Genomic DNA, 16,757 nt, shown 5'->3' on the forward strand with positions numbered 1-16,757 from the left:
TGAAGTGAACCAGTCTGCAAATGAGGCATGAGAAAGGTAGTTACCCACCACAGAGGGTTCTCCCTCCATCTGCAAGTTCCTTGATGCTTCTTTTTTGAGCCTAATGGACATGTCGATGAATGCACGTGCCAGACACTAGCCTAAGGAAATTAATCTGCTCCAGCACAGAATGGTTTGAGCTGGAAAGGACCTTAAGATCATCTAGTTCCAACCCCCTCACTGAGCAAGACTTGCTGATAGTACCACTAAGCTGCTACTCTAGAAAGCACTGAAACGAAGTTTATTCCCCAAATGAAGACAGGATTTTAGCTGCTGTTGACAGATATTCACAGGTTAGAACAGTGCCCTAAGCCTGGTATCAACTCAAACCTGTAAACTTAAGTTTGTCACATACCTTTCCTCCGGAAGAGTTCAAGAGGTTCCTCAAGAAACCCGTGTTGTTGTTGCTCACAGGGGTCAGTATTGCACTGTTGAATGTCTGCAGGGCTGCAGCAGGCTTAGCTAAGCCAGGGAGTGTCTGGAGAGGTTTGTTCTCATTCTTTGGAATAGGTACGAGGAGTTTCTCTGCAATGAAGAGAAGAACACACATGAGAATAGAGCAAGGATTCTGAACCATGTGCTTTGGGTTTTTAAGACAAGAAGATACTTCTTCATGCATACATGTATGGATGTACATATATATAAATCTCCTCTCAACACATGCAGATGAAACACTCCTTTCCCTCAACTGTCTTCAGTACTTTAAAATCACACATTCTAAAATACATACATTCTCACATTGAATTTAAGAATACTTGCATCAGTATTAATCCAGTTCTCAAAGAACAGGCTAACCCTGCCAGGTTTTACTCCCAGTCGTTGCCATGGACCAGTTTTGCATCAGGGGCACTGAACACCCATCCCAGCAGACTGTATCATTCTCACCACAAGATACAGCTGGGTCTGGTCTCTCTTCTTCTGACAAACAGCCATAAAGGGTTTGCTCTTCACTGCTTCTGCACATACCTTTGTTTTCTTTGTTCACATTTCCACTTGTTAGATTTGATAACCAGCTTAATGAAGGAGGAGTATTTACTGAAGCACTTTGTTTGCTTCCAATTGCTGACTTTACAGGAGGATCGTGTGTAGTGACTTGGGGGCTCAGGACGAAGCTGTTATGTTGAAGGCTGGTCCTTTCTCCAGGTGCCAAGTTCTGAAAGAACAAAGTGAGAACTTGATTAGACACACACACACTCTGCTCTGAAAGGGGAAGCAACAACATGGGCAAGTTCATTCTTTAAAACCAAGACTGAAATGGTTTGACCCTTCAAAAGCTATCTAGTCTCCACAAGAGGTCAGCATTGCATCTCAGTAGCAGCCAGAGATGATGATCCAGCAGGATTCGTGTTGTCCTTACTTTTAAGAGCAGGCAAGAGAATCTACCACCCTTCAAGACAAGCACAGAAAGCTGAGTTTCCCGGATGCATCTTCTGGGATGCTTTGGGAACTAAATGCAGCTGTAACAGCAGTGCTCTCACAATTCTAGTGACAGCTGATGTTCAGACCAGGGCTAAGCTGGAGGGAAGTCCATCAGTAGACTAAAACAAACATGTAGTGCTCCCAGATTTGTATCTTAAGGTGGGGGCAAAAAGCCCTCTCACTAGCCAGCTCTCAAATATACCTGCATATGAGCACAGCACCAGCCTGGCCAGCACAACCAAGCACAAGGCTGCTGCACATCTCCTACCCAGCTGATTTATCTGCTCTTTACCAGAGATTCTAGCCACAGACTAACCAGAACTACTGCTCTGGCCTGGCATTCCTGCATAACTGGCTGCATTTCTTCCCTCTGCTCAAATACTTCCCAGTCAAGAAGTTATTCTGCACCCGTGTCTCCCTGTTGCTACATTCTTTATTTCATCTCATTGTTTGACCCTTGGGAAGGATTCCAAACGTAATACAATGCTTCACACTTTAAGCTGATCCTCACACAACCAGTGCAGGACCTAATTTTACAGACAGAGGTATAGATAAATTTCAATGCTGCTGTTTGTCCAGGGTCCCAGAGGAAATAGAGAAACAGAAGCCTGAAGATAGGTCAGTCATAAGCTAACTTCCAAATCCCATAACCATCTTCCTCACAGTATTTTTCATCTCTTCTATTGATTACCAACACCAAAGTCAAGCTCAGCCTGCTGCTTACACACTTGTTCTCAAAATAAGCTTATGAATAAGCACACAACAAAATCAGAGTTACTTAATTCAGCTGTTTTCTTGCAAGATGCTGCAACACTAAGCCCTTAATTTGTGCTCTAGTTTCAAAAGCAAAACCCATTACATTCATTTCCAGATAAGCACATGATGGGGGGTTTGGAGTCGTTAGGATCTTTTATATAATGAACAGCAAACTTCCTACCAGGACTCACAGCGAAACCAGTGCTTTTCCATGCTGCTCCAGCCCTCAGTTTTACTCCAGTTCTTCTATAGATTCCAATACTCTTCCACCCTCCTTATTCTTCTAGATACTGCATGTGTTACATCTCCAGGACCCAAGGGGATAGTCCCCACTTTACAACCATTTCCACTAGTCTGTTCTTAAAACTTTTAAGGATTCTCTCAATCTAATCTATTTTTGTCCTAAAAAAATCCTCACTCAGCATTTTTCAAGGATAGGTCACTTACTGAGGCATCAGAAAAGGAGATTTTCCCCCAGAAAGGACTGAAACAGGAAGCTGAACACTAAAACAATTCATGAAGGAAACCCTACAGGATGGGTTAGCAGTGATGGTCAGCACTGGCACCCTTACAAAGTCAGTTACCACGGGTAGCAGCTGAGGCAAACCTGTACTACAGACATAGCATGAGACAGTAGCAATACCTGTTTTGAATCCTCCTTTAGAGTTGGCTTTGATAGTGCTTTGAACTGCTTATTTGCACAAGGACAATTAGCCTTTATTCCCCATTTTGTTCTTATGGAGTGAACAATATCACCTACATCATAGAGAGCTGAAGGAAAAGAGTCATTAGTGAGCTCATGTGGAATTAGAGCATCCAGCATTCAATAAGCCTTTATAAGAAATGGTGTATCTATGCAGTAACCAACAGTACATGAACACAAGTAAACACAGAGTTGTGATACTTCTTGATAAAGGTCAAATGTAATAAAACAGTACGAAGTACACAAAGGCTGTTCCAGTCTTTGGATAAGAAATACTAAGCTTTTACTAACTTTATGACTAAAACCCCCCTCACTCAGTACAATCTCAACAACATACAAAGGACAGCAAAAGCCTACAGCTTCCTTTCAGCCCAATCTAGTATTTAAGATACCTCTTCCGGGAATTATTTGTGTAGGCATCAGATTCTCTGGCTCATGTACCTGCCCCTTCACACATTTAAACCAGGAGAAAGTATCTGAGTCATCATCTGTAAAACAAAACCAATACAGTGTTTTATTAGTGCAGCTTTCACCCTTCTCTGGAAGGTTACATGTTTTATTGCTATTGACACACCAAACCATAGGTCTACAACGTGTTCTTTTAGTTGGGCAGGTTTATTGTCTCATTGCTGAGGGTTGTTATTGACTTCCAAGTTCAAATTACAGGTTTGAAGGGTTGAATTCCTTTGTTTGAAGTAGCACTATGCACTCTCACCTTCGTGCAAGCTTTTCTTCTTCATCCTGTAGCAATCCACACACACGCCAAAGCCACACTTGGAGCAGACCCAGTGAAGGTTGAAGATTGTGGTGTCACACACATCACACATCTCTCGGACCCCACGAACCGCACGCTTCCAGGCGACCTGTCCTGAGGGAATTCCCAGACAAAGTGTTAGTTTCATAGAATCACAGAATGGTTTGGGTTGGAAAGGACCTTAAGATCATCCAGTTCCAACCCCCTGCCATGGGCAGGGACACCTCGCATTAGACCATGTCACCCAAGGCTCTGTCCTACCTGGCCTTGAAACTAAAACCATTTAGTTTAACCAAAACTAAGTATTTGCACCTTAAATACAGCTTCATTAAAACACTTCAGTGTTGCTTTCTCCTGTGCAGCACCAACTGCATCCCTTACTCCCAGCATGTATTTGCCCAAGTGAACGTGCACACTGCTGACATCCTCCCAAGTGGATATTTCAGAAAGAAGTTAAGTTACTTGCAAGCTAAGCTTAACATCAAGCTTGCTACAAACAGCTTGTCCTTGTTTTCTGCTCTACACTATAATGGTCAAGTAGTTCTCCTCCTTTCAGCAGGTTTTCTATGTGTTTATAGGTGTGTATCAGACCTCAGAATGGTGAGTAGCTGTTCTCCAAAGAACTCACTACTGCTGTTCAGGTTTCTTATGTATCCATTATATTCCACCTTTCCTCACCCCAAATCACTCTTTCAGTTCACTTGAAACATCCCAAAGTGTCTTACAAGTCCTTCCAGGGCTGCATGACCACAGGTTATTTCAGCCTGCTCTTAGTTTCATTATGACACCAGTTAGAAAACCAGACTAGACAAATGCACACATCTGTCTGCTCCTCCTCCCACCTTCCACACGTGTAACTGCTCTGAAACTCCTCTGCCCACAACACTGCTTAATTTTGAAAGCAAGTTATGAGAGACCATGTCCTAATGTAGGCTAAAAACACCACGCCAGCATCGCAGACATCTGTTTGCTTTTCCTTCTGTAGAATGCCCATTAGCTATGTATGGAACAGAACTAGAATAACTTGGCACAACTTGTTCTGAAGTAGGAGGGAAGAATTCTTTTGATTACTTTGCTTCAGAATTCTTCCAGGAGACTGAGGTCCAGCTATCACCAGCTCCATTCTTCTCTGCCTTTAAAAACATGCACTGTAGTTATCATTTTCTAGGCCAATCCTCCAATTTCCCCCCAAAACAGGATAAAGAAGGGATTTTTGTTTTCTTTTGCATGCTATTTCAGTCCTTGGAATTTTGTCCTTTCATTTCCTCTCACTAGTTTGAGCCCATCTCCTCCTTCCATAGGGCTCCTTTCTGGCACTTGGTGGCCAAAGCAGCAGTGTGAGTCAACACTTGTTCTTTCTACACTGGTCAATCTCTTACTACACAGTGATAGTTTCACTTGTGTTTTACTACTAACCCTTTAAGGAACTCTCTTTAAGGAAGCTCTCCCAAATCATTTTCCTTCTTCATGCTCGTTTGTCTTGTGGCTCTACCTGCCAGTCTGGTAACTCACTGGTAACAGAGAAAAGGGCTTGACACTGAGACATAGTATGGGAGCAAAAACACTCAAGTACAAATGATGCCCTAAAAAGCAATATCTGAATGAGATATTGTGACATTTTGGAAAAGGTCAGTTTGTCAGAGACTGAACTTTAATGACAAGGAGCATTGCACCTGAGCTCTGCAAAGAAAGCTTTACCATGGCTTCAAATGATAGTAGCAGAAGAATGTCCTGTGCCACCTGAGTGCTCTTCCACTGAACTGTTCCAAGAAGAAGAATATCCAGACTGCAAATCACTTCTTTCCTACCCAGAGCATTAACAATATCCTCCAGTTTAATGAAATGGAGTTCCCTCACTCTCACCAGCCAGGACAATAAACAAAGAGGAATTCATAACATTCTGCTCCCTTCAAACCACTCCAGAACTCACAAGTGTGTTTGTTGTTTGTAGCAGAGGGTGTTTCGGGTAGGTATGCTAACAGATGCATCCACTGCTCTTAATAAACATCACACCTCCCTTTTGTTTCCTAAATTCCAGCCAAAATGTCATCCTTCTGGAAGTGTTTCAGTATTCCAGTCTGCATCTCTCACTCTGCCTGTCAATACTTTGGCTCCAAAGGCCTGAATATGTTCCAGTTCAAGCAAAGAGCAGAGCTTGCAGATTCCAAGTGGTGCAGGGTAAGACATTCTGAAGTGCCTCAAGTCTTCCCTCCCCTTGTGAAGGGCATTCAAGCCTGTTCAGGTTTTTGGCTTCAATTCAAAACCTTGCAGTGACTTATAAACTGGTATTATCATTACAGAACGTCAGAACTACCCAAATGCAGAAGACATTGGGTAGACAAGTCTTCTAAACTGTCCTGCATCTCAGTCAGGTGCTTATAATCCAAAGAACAAACATGGTTTTTAAGTCATTCTACTCTGAGAAGTGATTACACAAGATCACAGCCTTCCCCCCATTTGTCTGCTCGTGGTTGCTCCAGAAAGGTTCTGCTGTGGCAAGAAAACCTGTATTTGAGGACACAAGGTTTGCCCTGTCTGCTATATACAGACAGCAGACAGAGAAAATATATACTATATGTACAGGTAACTATATGTACATATAATCACTCAAAACAGTCCTACTGGAAGCTTTCAGGTGGAGGAAAAAAACTTTCCTTACTGACTCGACAGGCAGCACTAGGTCCATTATGCAAGAACAAAGTAGGACCAAAGCAATCCAGCAGGATCTGTGCTGTAAAATTAGAGCTTTAATTTCATTTACATGCGAAGAACAGGCTGTTGTCGGCTGCCTGCTGAGGTTTTTTTACACTTTGTTTCGTAACAGAATTACACTCTCTCCAACAGGAAAAGTAATTTGAGAAACTGAGCAAAGTCTTTGGACAAAGAGGGTAGAATTTCTCTTCCTTTTCCCCCACCTGAGAGCAGAGCTGTTGACACAAGCTCACGCTGGCTCTTAACCATTACCCCTCTCAGAAGAGAAGCAAACCCTGAAGTCTCACATGGCATTTCCAAGCGCATGCAATATACTTTCACACAGGGCAGAAGCCTTAAGTTTCACATAGAGTTATTAAAACACAAATTGATCTTACTGTGTGGTTCAATGGTAGACATCACTTCCTTTTCAGATATTACCAGCTGACAGAAGTGGTCTCCAATGTTGGCCAGGATGTATTTGGCTGTGTCGAGATCCAGACCCACAACATTTCTTGATAAAGGCAGCCACAAGCTGATAGCCTCAGGGTCATACTTATTTGGAGTTAAGAAGCCTTCCTCACGCAGTATTCCATGCTTGTTAAACTGCAACCTGTGGGAAGAAGTGGGGGGAAGAGGAGAAATCCATCATCTCAAATGCTTTCTTGGTTTACATTCATTCCAACGAGTCAATGCTTGAAGTGTAAATGTGTATCCTGTATATCAATGACTTTAACTCTTCATGGTTACAATAGGCATGGAGAAACATACTGGTCATTAGCACTAAGCACACTTAATGTCCTGCTTCTTTAAAAAGGCTGCAGAACATCAGGGTTTTGTAGTAGATTTCCTAAAGATTTTTGTTTCTTACTCACACAAAACCAGGTTAGCAGTTTTTAAAACACATTGGCATTAAGGATCACATCTAGAGGAGGTAACAGACAGAATTTAATCTAGAACTATGTAAAAGGGAAGTTAAAACACCTTAAATATAGAACATATTTCAGTAACAATTCATTCGGAAGTAGCTGCCAAGAAAATCAAGCAACATTTGAGTGAGATATTCTCTGGGTCGAAGAGAGGTGGAAAGAATGAGATCTGGGTTGTAAGTAGTGTATTCAAAACCACCCAGAGTTCTGCTCAGGTTCTCAGGAGCCTATTTACTAAATGCTGTAGAGGGAAGTTGACTCCTGATGCCAACATGTGCTCAGTAGAGTGCTAAGTGTGGCAGAAAACACATGCTGACCACTGAGATCACCAGACAAACGCTGTCTTCACTAAGAAGGGATGGTTCCATGAGCTTCATGTTTTAAACCAAAAGGATTCAATGACTTTGAACTGCACTGAAAGTCTGGATTCTTACCCCAAGAAGGTGAATTAGCATAGTCTGTTGTTACTCTGATCTCACAGGTTTTTGAATGCTTCCGTTAATGTCAGATTATGCCAAGATTTACTACAGGAAAATCTCTAATCTGAGGTTAAACAACACATTAGCAGCACTTTTGTAAACCTTTAGCTACAAAACATGCAAGAGGGACAGTGTTGCAGTAGGAGAATAAACCTCAAGAAACAAGCAGAAGAATGGAAGAGGTTCTTTTCTCTTTGCCTTTGTAACCTTTCTGCTTTCAGTTTCCGCTGTTCGAAAGGTCTTATGGCTTTTTTTAGCCAATCTAGAGCCTCAAAAGAAAGTCATTCCTCTGAAAATCAAAAGGAAAACTGAGAATAAGTAAGCTCCCCATCTCCTTTGTGGGATAGTAAATAAACAGTATCTTTGCTTTTCCTCTCTAATATCACAAGTGTAACCTCTTCCCTTAAAACAGTCCATGCCTCAAAGTGTAAATGTGTGCGGGGGAAAATAAGAAGCATGCAACAACATCTGGATGTGAGATCAAATAATTCATGGAAAAAGATTTACACAACTTGAAAACAAAGGGAAGGACTGTTAAAAACAGTCAAACAACATCCACCCTGGGCTTCCAGATAGGCTTATGTTAGAGTAACAGCGTAACCACCTTTTGGAATGGTTTCCTCATGGTGTCTTAAGAACTCAATAGATTAAACAAAGGTTTTGACTCTTCCACTCACAAGATCAGGCTCTGGGGAGGTGGAGGGTAAAGGATCTGAAGCTGCAGGTTAGGTCTGGAAAGCAGCCACCACTTGGCAGTCACTGGGTTCTCCTTAAAGTTGCCTTGCTGACCATCCCAAATCTAGTGAGTCCTAATCAAACCTTTCCATGGCAAGCTTAAAGAAGGGGCACAGACTCTCAAGTGGAAAGTGGAACTAAGAACTGAGCAACACAACGTACATCATGATTCTGCCCATCGCTATTCCATGACTGCAGCTGAAAGCCCTTGGCCACTTACTGCAACTCTTCTGCAGCTGGGGGCACAGGGCTGACATTCCACACATCCAGCTGATAAACTTCAGGAGACAGGCACGGAATCTACGCTCTCACTTGCGCCTCCAATGCTACTGAGAGCACTCAAACCAAACTCATGTTATCCCATTGGCACTCAGCCCAGAACAGCAAAATCAAGAGCTCAAAGTCCTGCCAAAATATTTTCTACTCAGATTAAGCAGTTATAACATTTTTAAGGGCTACAAAACCACAGGCAACCTCTCAGTAGTTAGGGATAGCCTTAGAGCTGAACAGCTACACACTGACATCTAGCAGGTTCGAACCAGAGATCTAAATGAGACCGGTTGGACCAAATAACTGGTTTGTATCTGTCCTGGCAGATGAAGTCGATGTTACAGCTACACAGGGAGCACTCAACAAACTCCCTTTCAGAAAGGAAAGAAAAGGTCAGACATCCAATTTGGACATGTTATCACATTTAAAGAATATTAAGGTCTATACAGAGTCAAAATTCTTACCTTCTAAAGTGAAAGAACCGACAGAAGACAGTGGAGTCTTTCTGCTCTTTGTTCTTCCTGTAGCTATCCAAACGGCATTCCCTACATTTGTGCAAGTGAGGTGCAATGTTATTGCAGGAACCATCCTGTACAAATGCTTCTCCACTTTGCTGCAGCTTCTTCACTTTAGAAGCATCTGATAAAATGGACTTGCGAACTATGACTGCAGGGAAGAGCAGTGGAGATTAGACAAGCTGCAGTTTCTTACATAAAGGTGCAAGCAACTGGATTTTAGTGCAAGATTCATGTCAACTTTTCACCTTACATTGAAACAAAGTCATGCTAAAATATTTGCAGTTGGCAGAAAGCACTTTTCAGGTCTCAAGTGATAGTTCCACTGGAGTCAGACTCAAGTTTAACAACTCCTTTTGCTCCTCCACAGAGGAATGAGCACCTGCTTTCAACGAAAGTTCTTCAGCTCTCAGGGCTGGAATAGTTGAGTGCTGGGTAGACCAAGGCACAAAGCAACCCCATTTCACAAGTCCTGAAGATAGCTGTGTCTTCAAACATCACTAGCAAAACACAAGACTGTCAAAAGCACAACCTGGACCGTTTCTCAGTCCTGTCTGCACCCTTCATGATGCAACAGCTTTTGGCATCTTACTGTAACAGATGCCAAACACTTCTCTTCCTCCCACACTGGAGGTGAGGCCTTGCAGGGCACAACAGCCACTGCTTGGCTGGCTCCATACTCATGTTAGTTATGGAGTAGCACATCATAACCCAACACCAAGCAACAGGAGATTGGAAAGGAGAGGTGAGTGTGCAGGGAGATTTCCAGAACAGCTGATGCACAGCACAACACACAACAACAGTCCAGCTCCTTAAACAACTACAACTTTCCCATTCTATCCCATGAGGAAAGAACTCACCAAGTGGAGCTGGCCCACAGGAAATAGAATGAGGTGGGTTGTTTTGGGGTTGGGTAGGGTTTGATTTTGGGTTTTGTTTTCACAACAGTAATGAAATGAAAGCTCCTCTTGAGCAAAGCCTTGTTGAGAACACCTTCCCTCTCACCTTGCTTACAAAATTTAGAAGCAATGCTAAAAACAAACCAGTCTCATTGTGCCATCAGCATTTGCATTCCAAAGAGAACCTTGCTTTTGTCACCTCTTTTGCTATTCTGTTCTTGCATACATTTGGTAACAACTTCTTTCTACAAATTAATGATTAGTTCTTTTCCTTCATCAGGAAAGGACCTTTTTCCTCAAGTTTATTGCATTCCCCTTGTAAAAGAACCCACAAATGACTCAAATTCCAGATCCACTCACACAATTTAACTTACTAATTTTGTGTATGTGACAAAGGACCTACTTGTATGTAGTTACCCAACCTACAAGGATTTTCAAATGACACGAGGTTTTAAAGGTACTCACTATTATCCTGGACCTTGGCACTTCCAGTCCAAAAGCCTTCACTTTCAGTTCTGTCACAAAGAACCTCAGTTGAATTTCTTCTAATAAAAAACTCCATGTCTGTAAGTTCATCTGGTTTGTTTCCTTTGTGGCTGTTGCAATTGCTGTGTGATTTAAGTCCAGGCTCAGGAAAAGAGTGAAGGTGAGCATCTGAGGTGGAGGGTCTGCAGTCCAAAGTCCGCTGCAGCTCAGCAGCGCTGCTGCTGCCCCGGGGTATTGCTATGGAAGGGGTCAGATGTTGCAACTGTTTTACAGCAATGCATTCTTTTGGAAAGTTTGGGGTGGGCTTCCCAAGAGGTTCATTGGTGTTTTTCATGTTGCTTCCTTTTTCCTTCGAATCAGTCAAAGATGAAGATCTTGAGGTTGTCAAAGAGGTATATTTACCGTTTGGATCGGTAAGGTTTTGTGTTTGTTCTTTAGATACAAAGCCCACTTTAGGAAAGGCTGGCACATCCTCCTTCAGTGGTTTCATGCCCGTATTAAGACAAGAAGGATGAGTTTCTGGTAAGCTTCGTCTACATGTGCTGGAACACGACATGCAATGATTAGAGACAAAGATAGCAAACAAATCAGGGCATCAGCTGCTCAAATCTAGTCACGTTTAAAGCTTGAAAGAAGGAATTTAAGTATGTGCTTTGAATTATGATGTGCCAAGACTGTAAACTTTGTAGTAAATAGGTTGGGGGGGGGGGGGTGTTAGGTGGAGTTTCTTTGGTTGGTTGGGGATTTTTGGGGGACTTTTTGTCTTGATTTTTCCAAGAGTTGGACAGATTGATAAAGCTGTACCCACATTTGGAGACACACAAGCTTCAGTAGCGCAGCTACTCCATTCTCTTCTCTCACAATGGAACAGTTACTGTCTAGTTTTCTCCACACAACAGCTGTATAACCAAATGCATTTCACTTGTGTGTCTGTGTGAAAAGATTTTAATGCTCAAAGAGCTGCTGGCTGGTAATACAAGTCTATACTGAGACATCAAAACTGCTCCCACACAAAAAGGTCAAATAAAAACCATCTTTTCTGCATTTATCTTGCGAGATTTATATAAAAGTGAAAAAAACACCCAACAAACCCAAACCTATAGCACTTCTTTTAAAGGTAATACACAAAATTTGGGGTTTCCTGTCACATTATTACTACCATTATATTCATTTTTGTGACAGAATCAGGGGTAACAAAGAAGCTTAAAGCCACTAGCATTCAAAAGGAGTATAACTGAGGATCTGTACTTGATGTGCAAGAAGCTGGCACATTCAGAACCTGCCTGAATGTGTTCTCTTTCTCTTGGGAGAAGTGTGTTGGACAAATGTAGGCACCACACCTATGTATAGCCCAGCAGTTTAGAGATGGGTACAATGAAGCAGTGACTTTGGTTTGTGATGCTGAAAGGCAACTACCTCAAAGATAAAGTCCAGTGTAATGAAATCTAACAGTTTTCTATGCCAATATTATAAAAGACTGGCTACTACAGTGCTTTAAGATGACCTCTGAGTTTGTGTTGCTAAGAATTGGAGTTATTTACGCATAAGCATCAACTGATTCCTTACCCCTGAGGAGTTTCTGCACCAAGGTTGGGTGGTGAGTTAGCTGGCAGGGGCAGGCCTGGATGCCTTTGGTCTTTATTAGCAGGAGTACAGCCGAGCAATGCTTCACCCAACACAGTTGGTACTGACTGCACAGCTCCCTGGCTGGGAGAAACCTGTAAGGGAGATTTTAACAGTTAGGAAAACTGAGGATAATGGAAATGCTGCTTTGCAGGGTTCAGCTTAAAAAGACAAATACATTAATGCCATTCCCACCATTTTATAAAGCCTGTTGAAGATCATTCCTCACTCAGCCCATCAGATGGAAAGACCTTAGAATGACTTCTTAAACTTCATCTGAAATCCTAGAGTAAATTAAACCTGTGAAGTTAGTCTGACAACATCACTAAAAATCTAGATGTGAACTTCCTTGTAGTGAGAAAACCTCTGTACTGGGATTCTAGGAAGTGTCAAGTAAAGAAATCCTGTGCTGATGAAATCACCAGCCTCACAAACGTACAGTTCCTATAGGAATACAACAGGCCTACCAAATAAGTAAGTGTCTTTAAAACCAGTCATTTTCTGTAGGGGTCCTTCCTCAGCTCTAACATCCATATTCCCCTCCCACATGCTCCACTTCCTGCTGGACGTTACCCTACAGACTCATTGCCATCAACTCCAAACTATTTCCTTTCTGCTTTGGTGTAAGAGCTGTCAGGCATTGAGACAAGCTCTCAAAACACCACTGGCATTAACTCCACATTAGAAGTCCGAGTACTCACATACTAAGTGATAACAAAAAATACCCCATGGCTTCAGCTTATCAATCCCATCCACTCACATTCACCAAAATCAGAGAAACAATCACACTTCCTGTTTTCTGTATGTGAAAGTACACTCACTTGTAACCATTTACAAGACATTTCCCACAGAGAACAAAAGTCCTAATGGATCCAGTCCTTTGAAGCAAGGCTTTGAAGAGAATTAGAAGCATCTCACTTCACTACTTCAGGGAAACACTATGCTGAAACAAGCGATGAATTCAGAGCATGACAACTCTTCTGCAGGACATTTGGAATATGAAATGAAGAGCAGCTTTTTGTGTACCAAGCAGGCTGCTCAATGGCTGAGTGTACAGAAAGCAAAAGAATGGCAAAGTGAGCACCCAAAAGATGCTGAAGGTACTCAAGTATGAGCTATAGAAACATCGGCAGAGTACGACTGCAGAGCACCAGCTACTTCATACTGATTTCTGCACACTGTTCCTCAGCAGTAAATACAAGATAGACCACTCTTCCCACTGAGGAATCTTATCCTGCACTTGCTCCTCATGCTGTATCTTTGTGAAGCCATTCAAGATGCCTAATAGCAATATCCAGCCATTGCCAGATGTACACAGCTGGCTCAGCACAGGACTGACTGCACACAAGCCAAGAACACCAAGCCAGAAGAAGCCAAACCCAAAACCCAACCTTCCCACCCCACCACCACTGAAGAGCTTCCAGAAGGCTACTCCTGCCTAAAATGCAGTTTCTGGTCTGAAACACTGGGGTGAAATTATAGGGCAAGTTTGAAGTGCTGTTCTTTAGCCAAGCCATGATTTTTCATTGGCATTAAGTTACCCAGACCATCTTCTGACCTCTGAGACTGTTTTCCTGGATCTCAGTGACACTTGGCAGGTCACCCACAAAAGAAATCACATAGACTTGGAAGTACCAGAGAAGTAGTTCTATTCCCTTTTTGTACTGAAACAACATTCTCCTGATTGCTGCTTGAATCCTCAAAGCGTGCACATGTAGCTGAAGGGTTTGAGTTTAAGCACAAACCAGTTAAAGAACATGAAAAAGCAAAGGTTATGAACTTGAGAACTGCTTTGGGTTTTCTCCCACTCCAGAATACATGACCAGGCAGGTTAACTCCTGAGCAGAAGGAGGGGGCAAAAAGCACAGTTACCAAAACAAAAGCCAACCTTCAAGGCTCAGTTAACTTTTTGCTGATTATCACAAGATGTTTCACTCGTGCCTAGACAAGTTTCAAGGAACTCAACACACCCTCCCAGAGATTATATTTATTATTTCACTTTTCTATCTAATCTGTATTTAAGGCTGTTCTGAGAAGTGACATAACCTTTATGTAACAGCCATAGATAACACAGCAAGACATTACCTCAGGAGAAGATTTTGGGTGTTTAGCATCAACACTTCCACTGTTCTCAGATGATTTCCTTTTCATGCCCCCAACTCTTTTAGATTTATCTGAAAGAGAAGGTGATCCAGATTAGTCTATTTATCACAAATCTGCCACTTAGTGTTTGAAGGACAAACTACAATAGATCTTACCAGATTTTCCATTGCTGTCATATATGATTTCAACATGAATTAACTCTGGATCGAGAGTTTTTAAAGCTGGAATCTTGGAAAGGAAAAAAAACACAGAAGCAGCCATTTAAAGAGGTGAAAGTTTCTGTTTGAATGGATTTATCTTAGATGTTGTGATATAAGCTGAGCTTAGAGACTTAACTCCCAGGTTCTTTGAATACCAAGCTGGATTTAACAATATTTGTTGTGACAGTGTCTCTGCATGAAAACACATGCATAAATCAGTGCTTCAGAGCACAAAGGAGAGAAACCATGACCATGTTTGCCTTGCTCTTCAAAGAAGAATTCCAGGTCTCCCTCATTGTGCATAAAAGTCCATTTGTTGTTTGATAATTCTCCCAGGAGCAGACAGAAACACTCTGGGGTAACAGGCTGTTCTGCACTACACTGACCTCTAATATTTCTAAGCTTATTCCAGTAAGGACAGAATTAAAAGTGGTGGTGGTGGGGATAGAAATACAACTTTCTCACACACCTCTGCTTGTAAGCCCACAGCAACTGGTTCTTACCTCCTGACAGTTGACTTCTAGAGTTCTGGTGGCTGGATTACCATTGACAACAACGGCTGTGAACCACTGAGTAGATGGATCCAGGCTATAAATTCTGATTTTTGAACCAATGATGTTTTTTCCACCTTAAAAATTGATAAAAAATACAAGAAAAATGAGCTTCAGAAAGAAAGGAGCAGGAAGATCATCAGTTACCAACATGAATTTGCTGACAGTACTGCAGCAGGATGCAAGTAAGCAAAACTGAGAACCTTAAGACAACTTCCACAGACCTGAGTGGGATAAAAAAGCATGATAATACTATGTACAGCTACCTCCTTCCTGCAACAGTTCTATGAACTTTCCTGGAGCTTAAGGCACACAGCAGAGGCCAAACTGACCTCTGCATTTCAGACAGTGAGGCAAAGCAGTGGACATGGAAATGAAGATTCAATAATTAGATGGGAATTTTTCATCTCTTGACAGTATTGGAAATGACAACTTGAGGTTGTAATATTTGTCTTTCCATAAAAGGAAGATATTTCTTGCATTTGTAAGCACGTGGCTACAAATATGCTTGTGAGAACCCAGTAATTAAGAATTTGAAGCTGGCAAATATAAACCCAACAATTTAAACTTGACTAAAAAAGTCTCTGTTTAAAACTTGGAAAGTTTTATAAACGAGAAGCAGACTAAAAAAATCAAGTTACTCAAAAGGATAAACAACTCCACGTAATGGCTATAAGCCAAAAGAGGGGAGATTTAGATTAGATATAAGGAAGTTCTTCCCTGTGAGGGTGCTGAGGCGCTGGCACAGGGTGCCCAGAGAAGCTGTGGCTGCCCCATCCCTGGCAGTGTTCAAGGCCAGGTTGGACACAGGGGCTTGGAGCAACCTGCTCTAGTGGAAGGTTTCCCTGCCTGTGGAAGTGGATGAGCTTTAACCCAACCAAACCATTCTATGACCTTATGAATTCCAGTGAGAATTGGTACAAATTTGATACCTCTTTCACAAGCCTCTGTGTGCCTCATCTCTATGTGCCTGAATTACGTACTCACCTCACAAAAAGAGTTCTTGAAACTTAAATCTCCATAATCCTTCACATTTGCATTCACTGCTGTGGAAGTGGAAGCAGTATTCCAAAAAGGCTTTTACCCCTGAATCAGATTAGTGTCATTTACCCCATCACTGCAAACCTTTCCCTTTTGACTTGATTATTTATGGCCAGTTTTCTCCTACAGAGCATGCTTGTACCTTGCACCAAGCGTGTTTCATCCAGGTGCTTCTTAACCAAAGCCTGAATTTCTTCATTAACATTTTGATCATCCTTAAGAGGAAGCCTGGAGCTGTCCACATCCTATTCAGGAAGCAAGATAAGAAGTTGGTATTAAGGGTAATGCTTTTGATTAACAAAACACCACAACATTTAGAGACAAAAATAGCAGCAATTCAGACAAGTCCAACAGGTTTCTCATTACCCTGTCTTCCTTCAGCTCCTAGGGTACTGGATTTATTGAGGCAGACATCATTTCCTTACCACTCATCTGGATGGAGCATCTGCAAGCCAGACTGAAGTGAGCCCTCCAGGTCCGCTTTAATATTGTTCTGAAACAGTCTAGCTTTGGTTTCCTACACTGTTAATGAGCACTGACTTTAATGGAACCATCAAGCTTTTT

At 42.0% G+C, this 16,757-nt stretch overlaps 1 protein-coding gene and 1 long non-coding RNA gene across 9 annotated transcripts in view; both read right to left on the bottom strand.

Annotated features, from left to right (window-relative positions):
- Window positions 1-16,757, bottom strand: part of KDM3A (lysine demethylase 3A) — a 32,074-nt gene that overhangs the window by 8,250 nt on the left and 7,067 nt on the right. For 7 of the 8 annotated variants that reach the window (XR_003992196.1, XM_032920049.1, XM_030491779.1 and 4 more), the window contains 13 exons: window positions 16,336-16,438; window positions 15,105-15,229; window positions 14,557-14,629; window positions 14,384-14,472; window positions 12,242-12,393; window positions 10,655-11,217; window positions 9,240-9,441; window positions 6,761-6,975; window positions 3,633-3,785; window positions 3,310-3,405; window positions 2,858-2,985; window positions 1,006-1,192; window positions 395-564 (listed from right to left, as the gene is read on the bottom strand). Coding sequence is in view for 7 of the 8 variants with exons in the window: in XM_032920049.1 (XP_032775940.1) it covers window positions 395-564; window positions 1,006-1,192; window positions 2,858-2,985; window positions 3,310-3,405; window positions 3,633-3,785; window positions 6,761-6,975; window positions 9,240-9,441; window positions 10,655-11,217; window positions 12,242-12,393; window positions 14,384-14,472; window positions 14,557-14,629; window positions 15,105-15,229; window positions 16,336-16,438 (2,256 nt within the window). In the remaining variant the exon portion in view is untranslated. Of the gene's footprint in view, window positions 1-394; window positions 565-1,005; window positions 1,193-2,857; window positions 2,986-3,309; window positions 3,406-3,632; window positions 3,786-6,760; window positions 6,976-9,239; window positions 9,442-10,654; window positions 11,218-12,241; window positions 12,394-14,383; window positions 14,473-14,556; window positions 14,630-15,104; window positions 15,230-16,335; window positions 16,439-16,757 lie in introns of those variants that run through there. The other variant, XM_030491782.1, reaches the window with a different exon arrangement.
- Window positions 8,381-9,233, bottom strand: LOC115610367. The gene is made up of 2 exons (XR_003992197.1): window positions 8,726-9,233; window positions 8,381-8,458 (listed from the first exon to the last, which is right to left on the bottom strand). It is a non-coding gene; the product is annotated as an uncharacterized LOC115610367 (long non-coding RNA).

This window comes from Strigops habroptila, chromosome 7 (genome assembly GCF_004027225.2).
Source record: "Strigops habroptila isolate Jane chromosome 7, bStrHab1.2.pri, whole genome shotgun sequence".
Classification (NCBI taxonomy): domain Eukaryota; kingdom Metazoa; phylum Chordata; class Aves; order Psittaciformes; family Psittacidae; genus Strigops; species Strigops habroptila.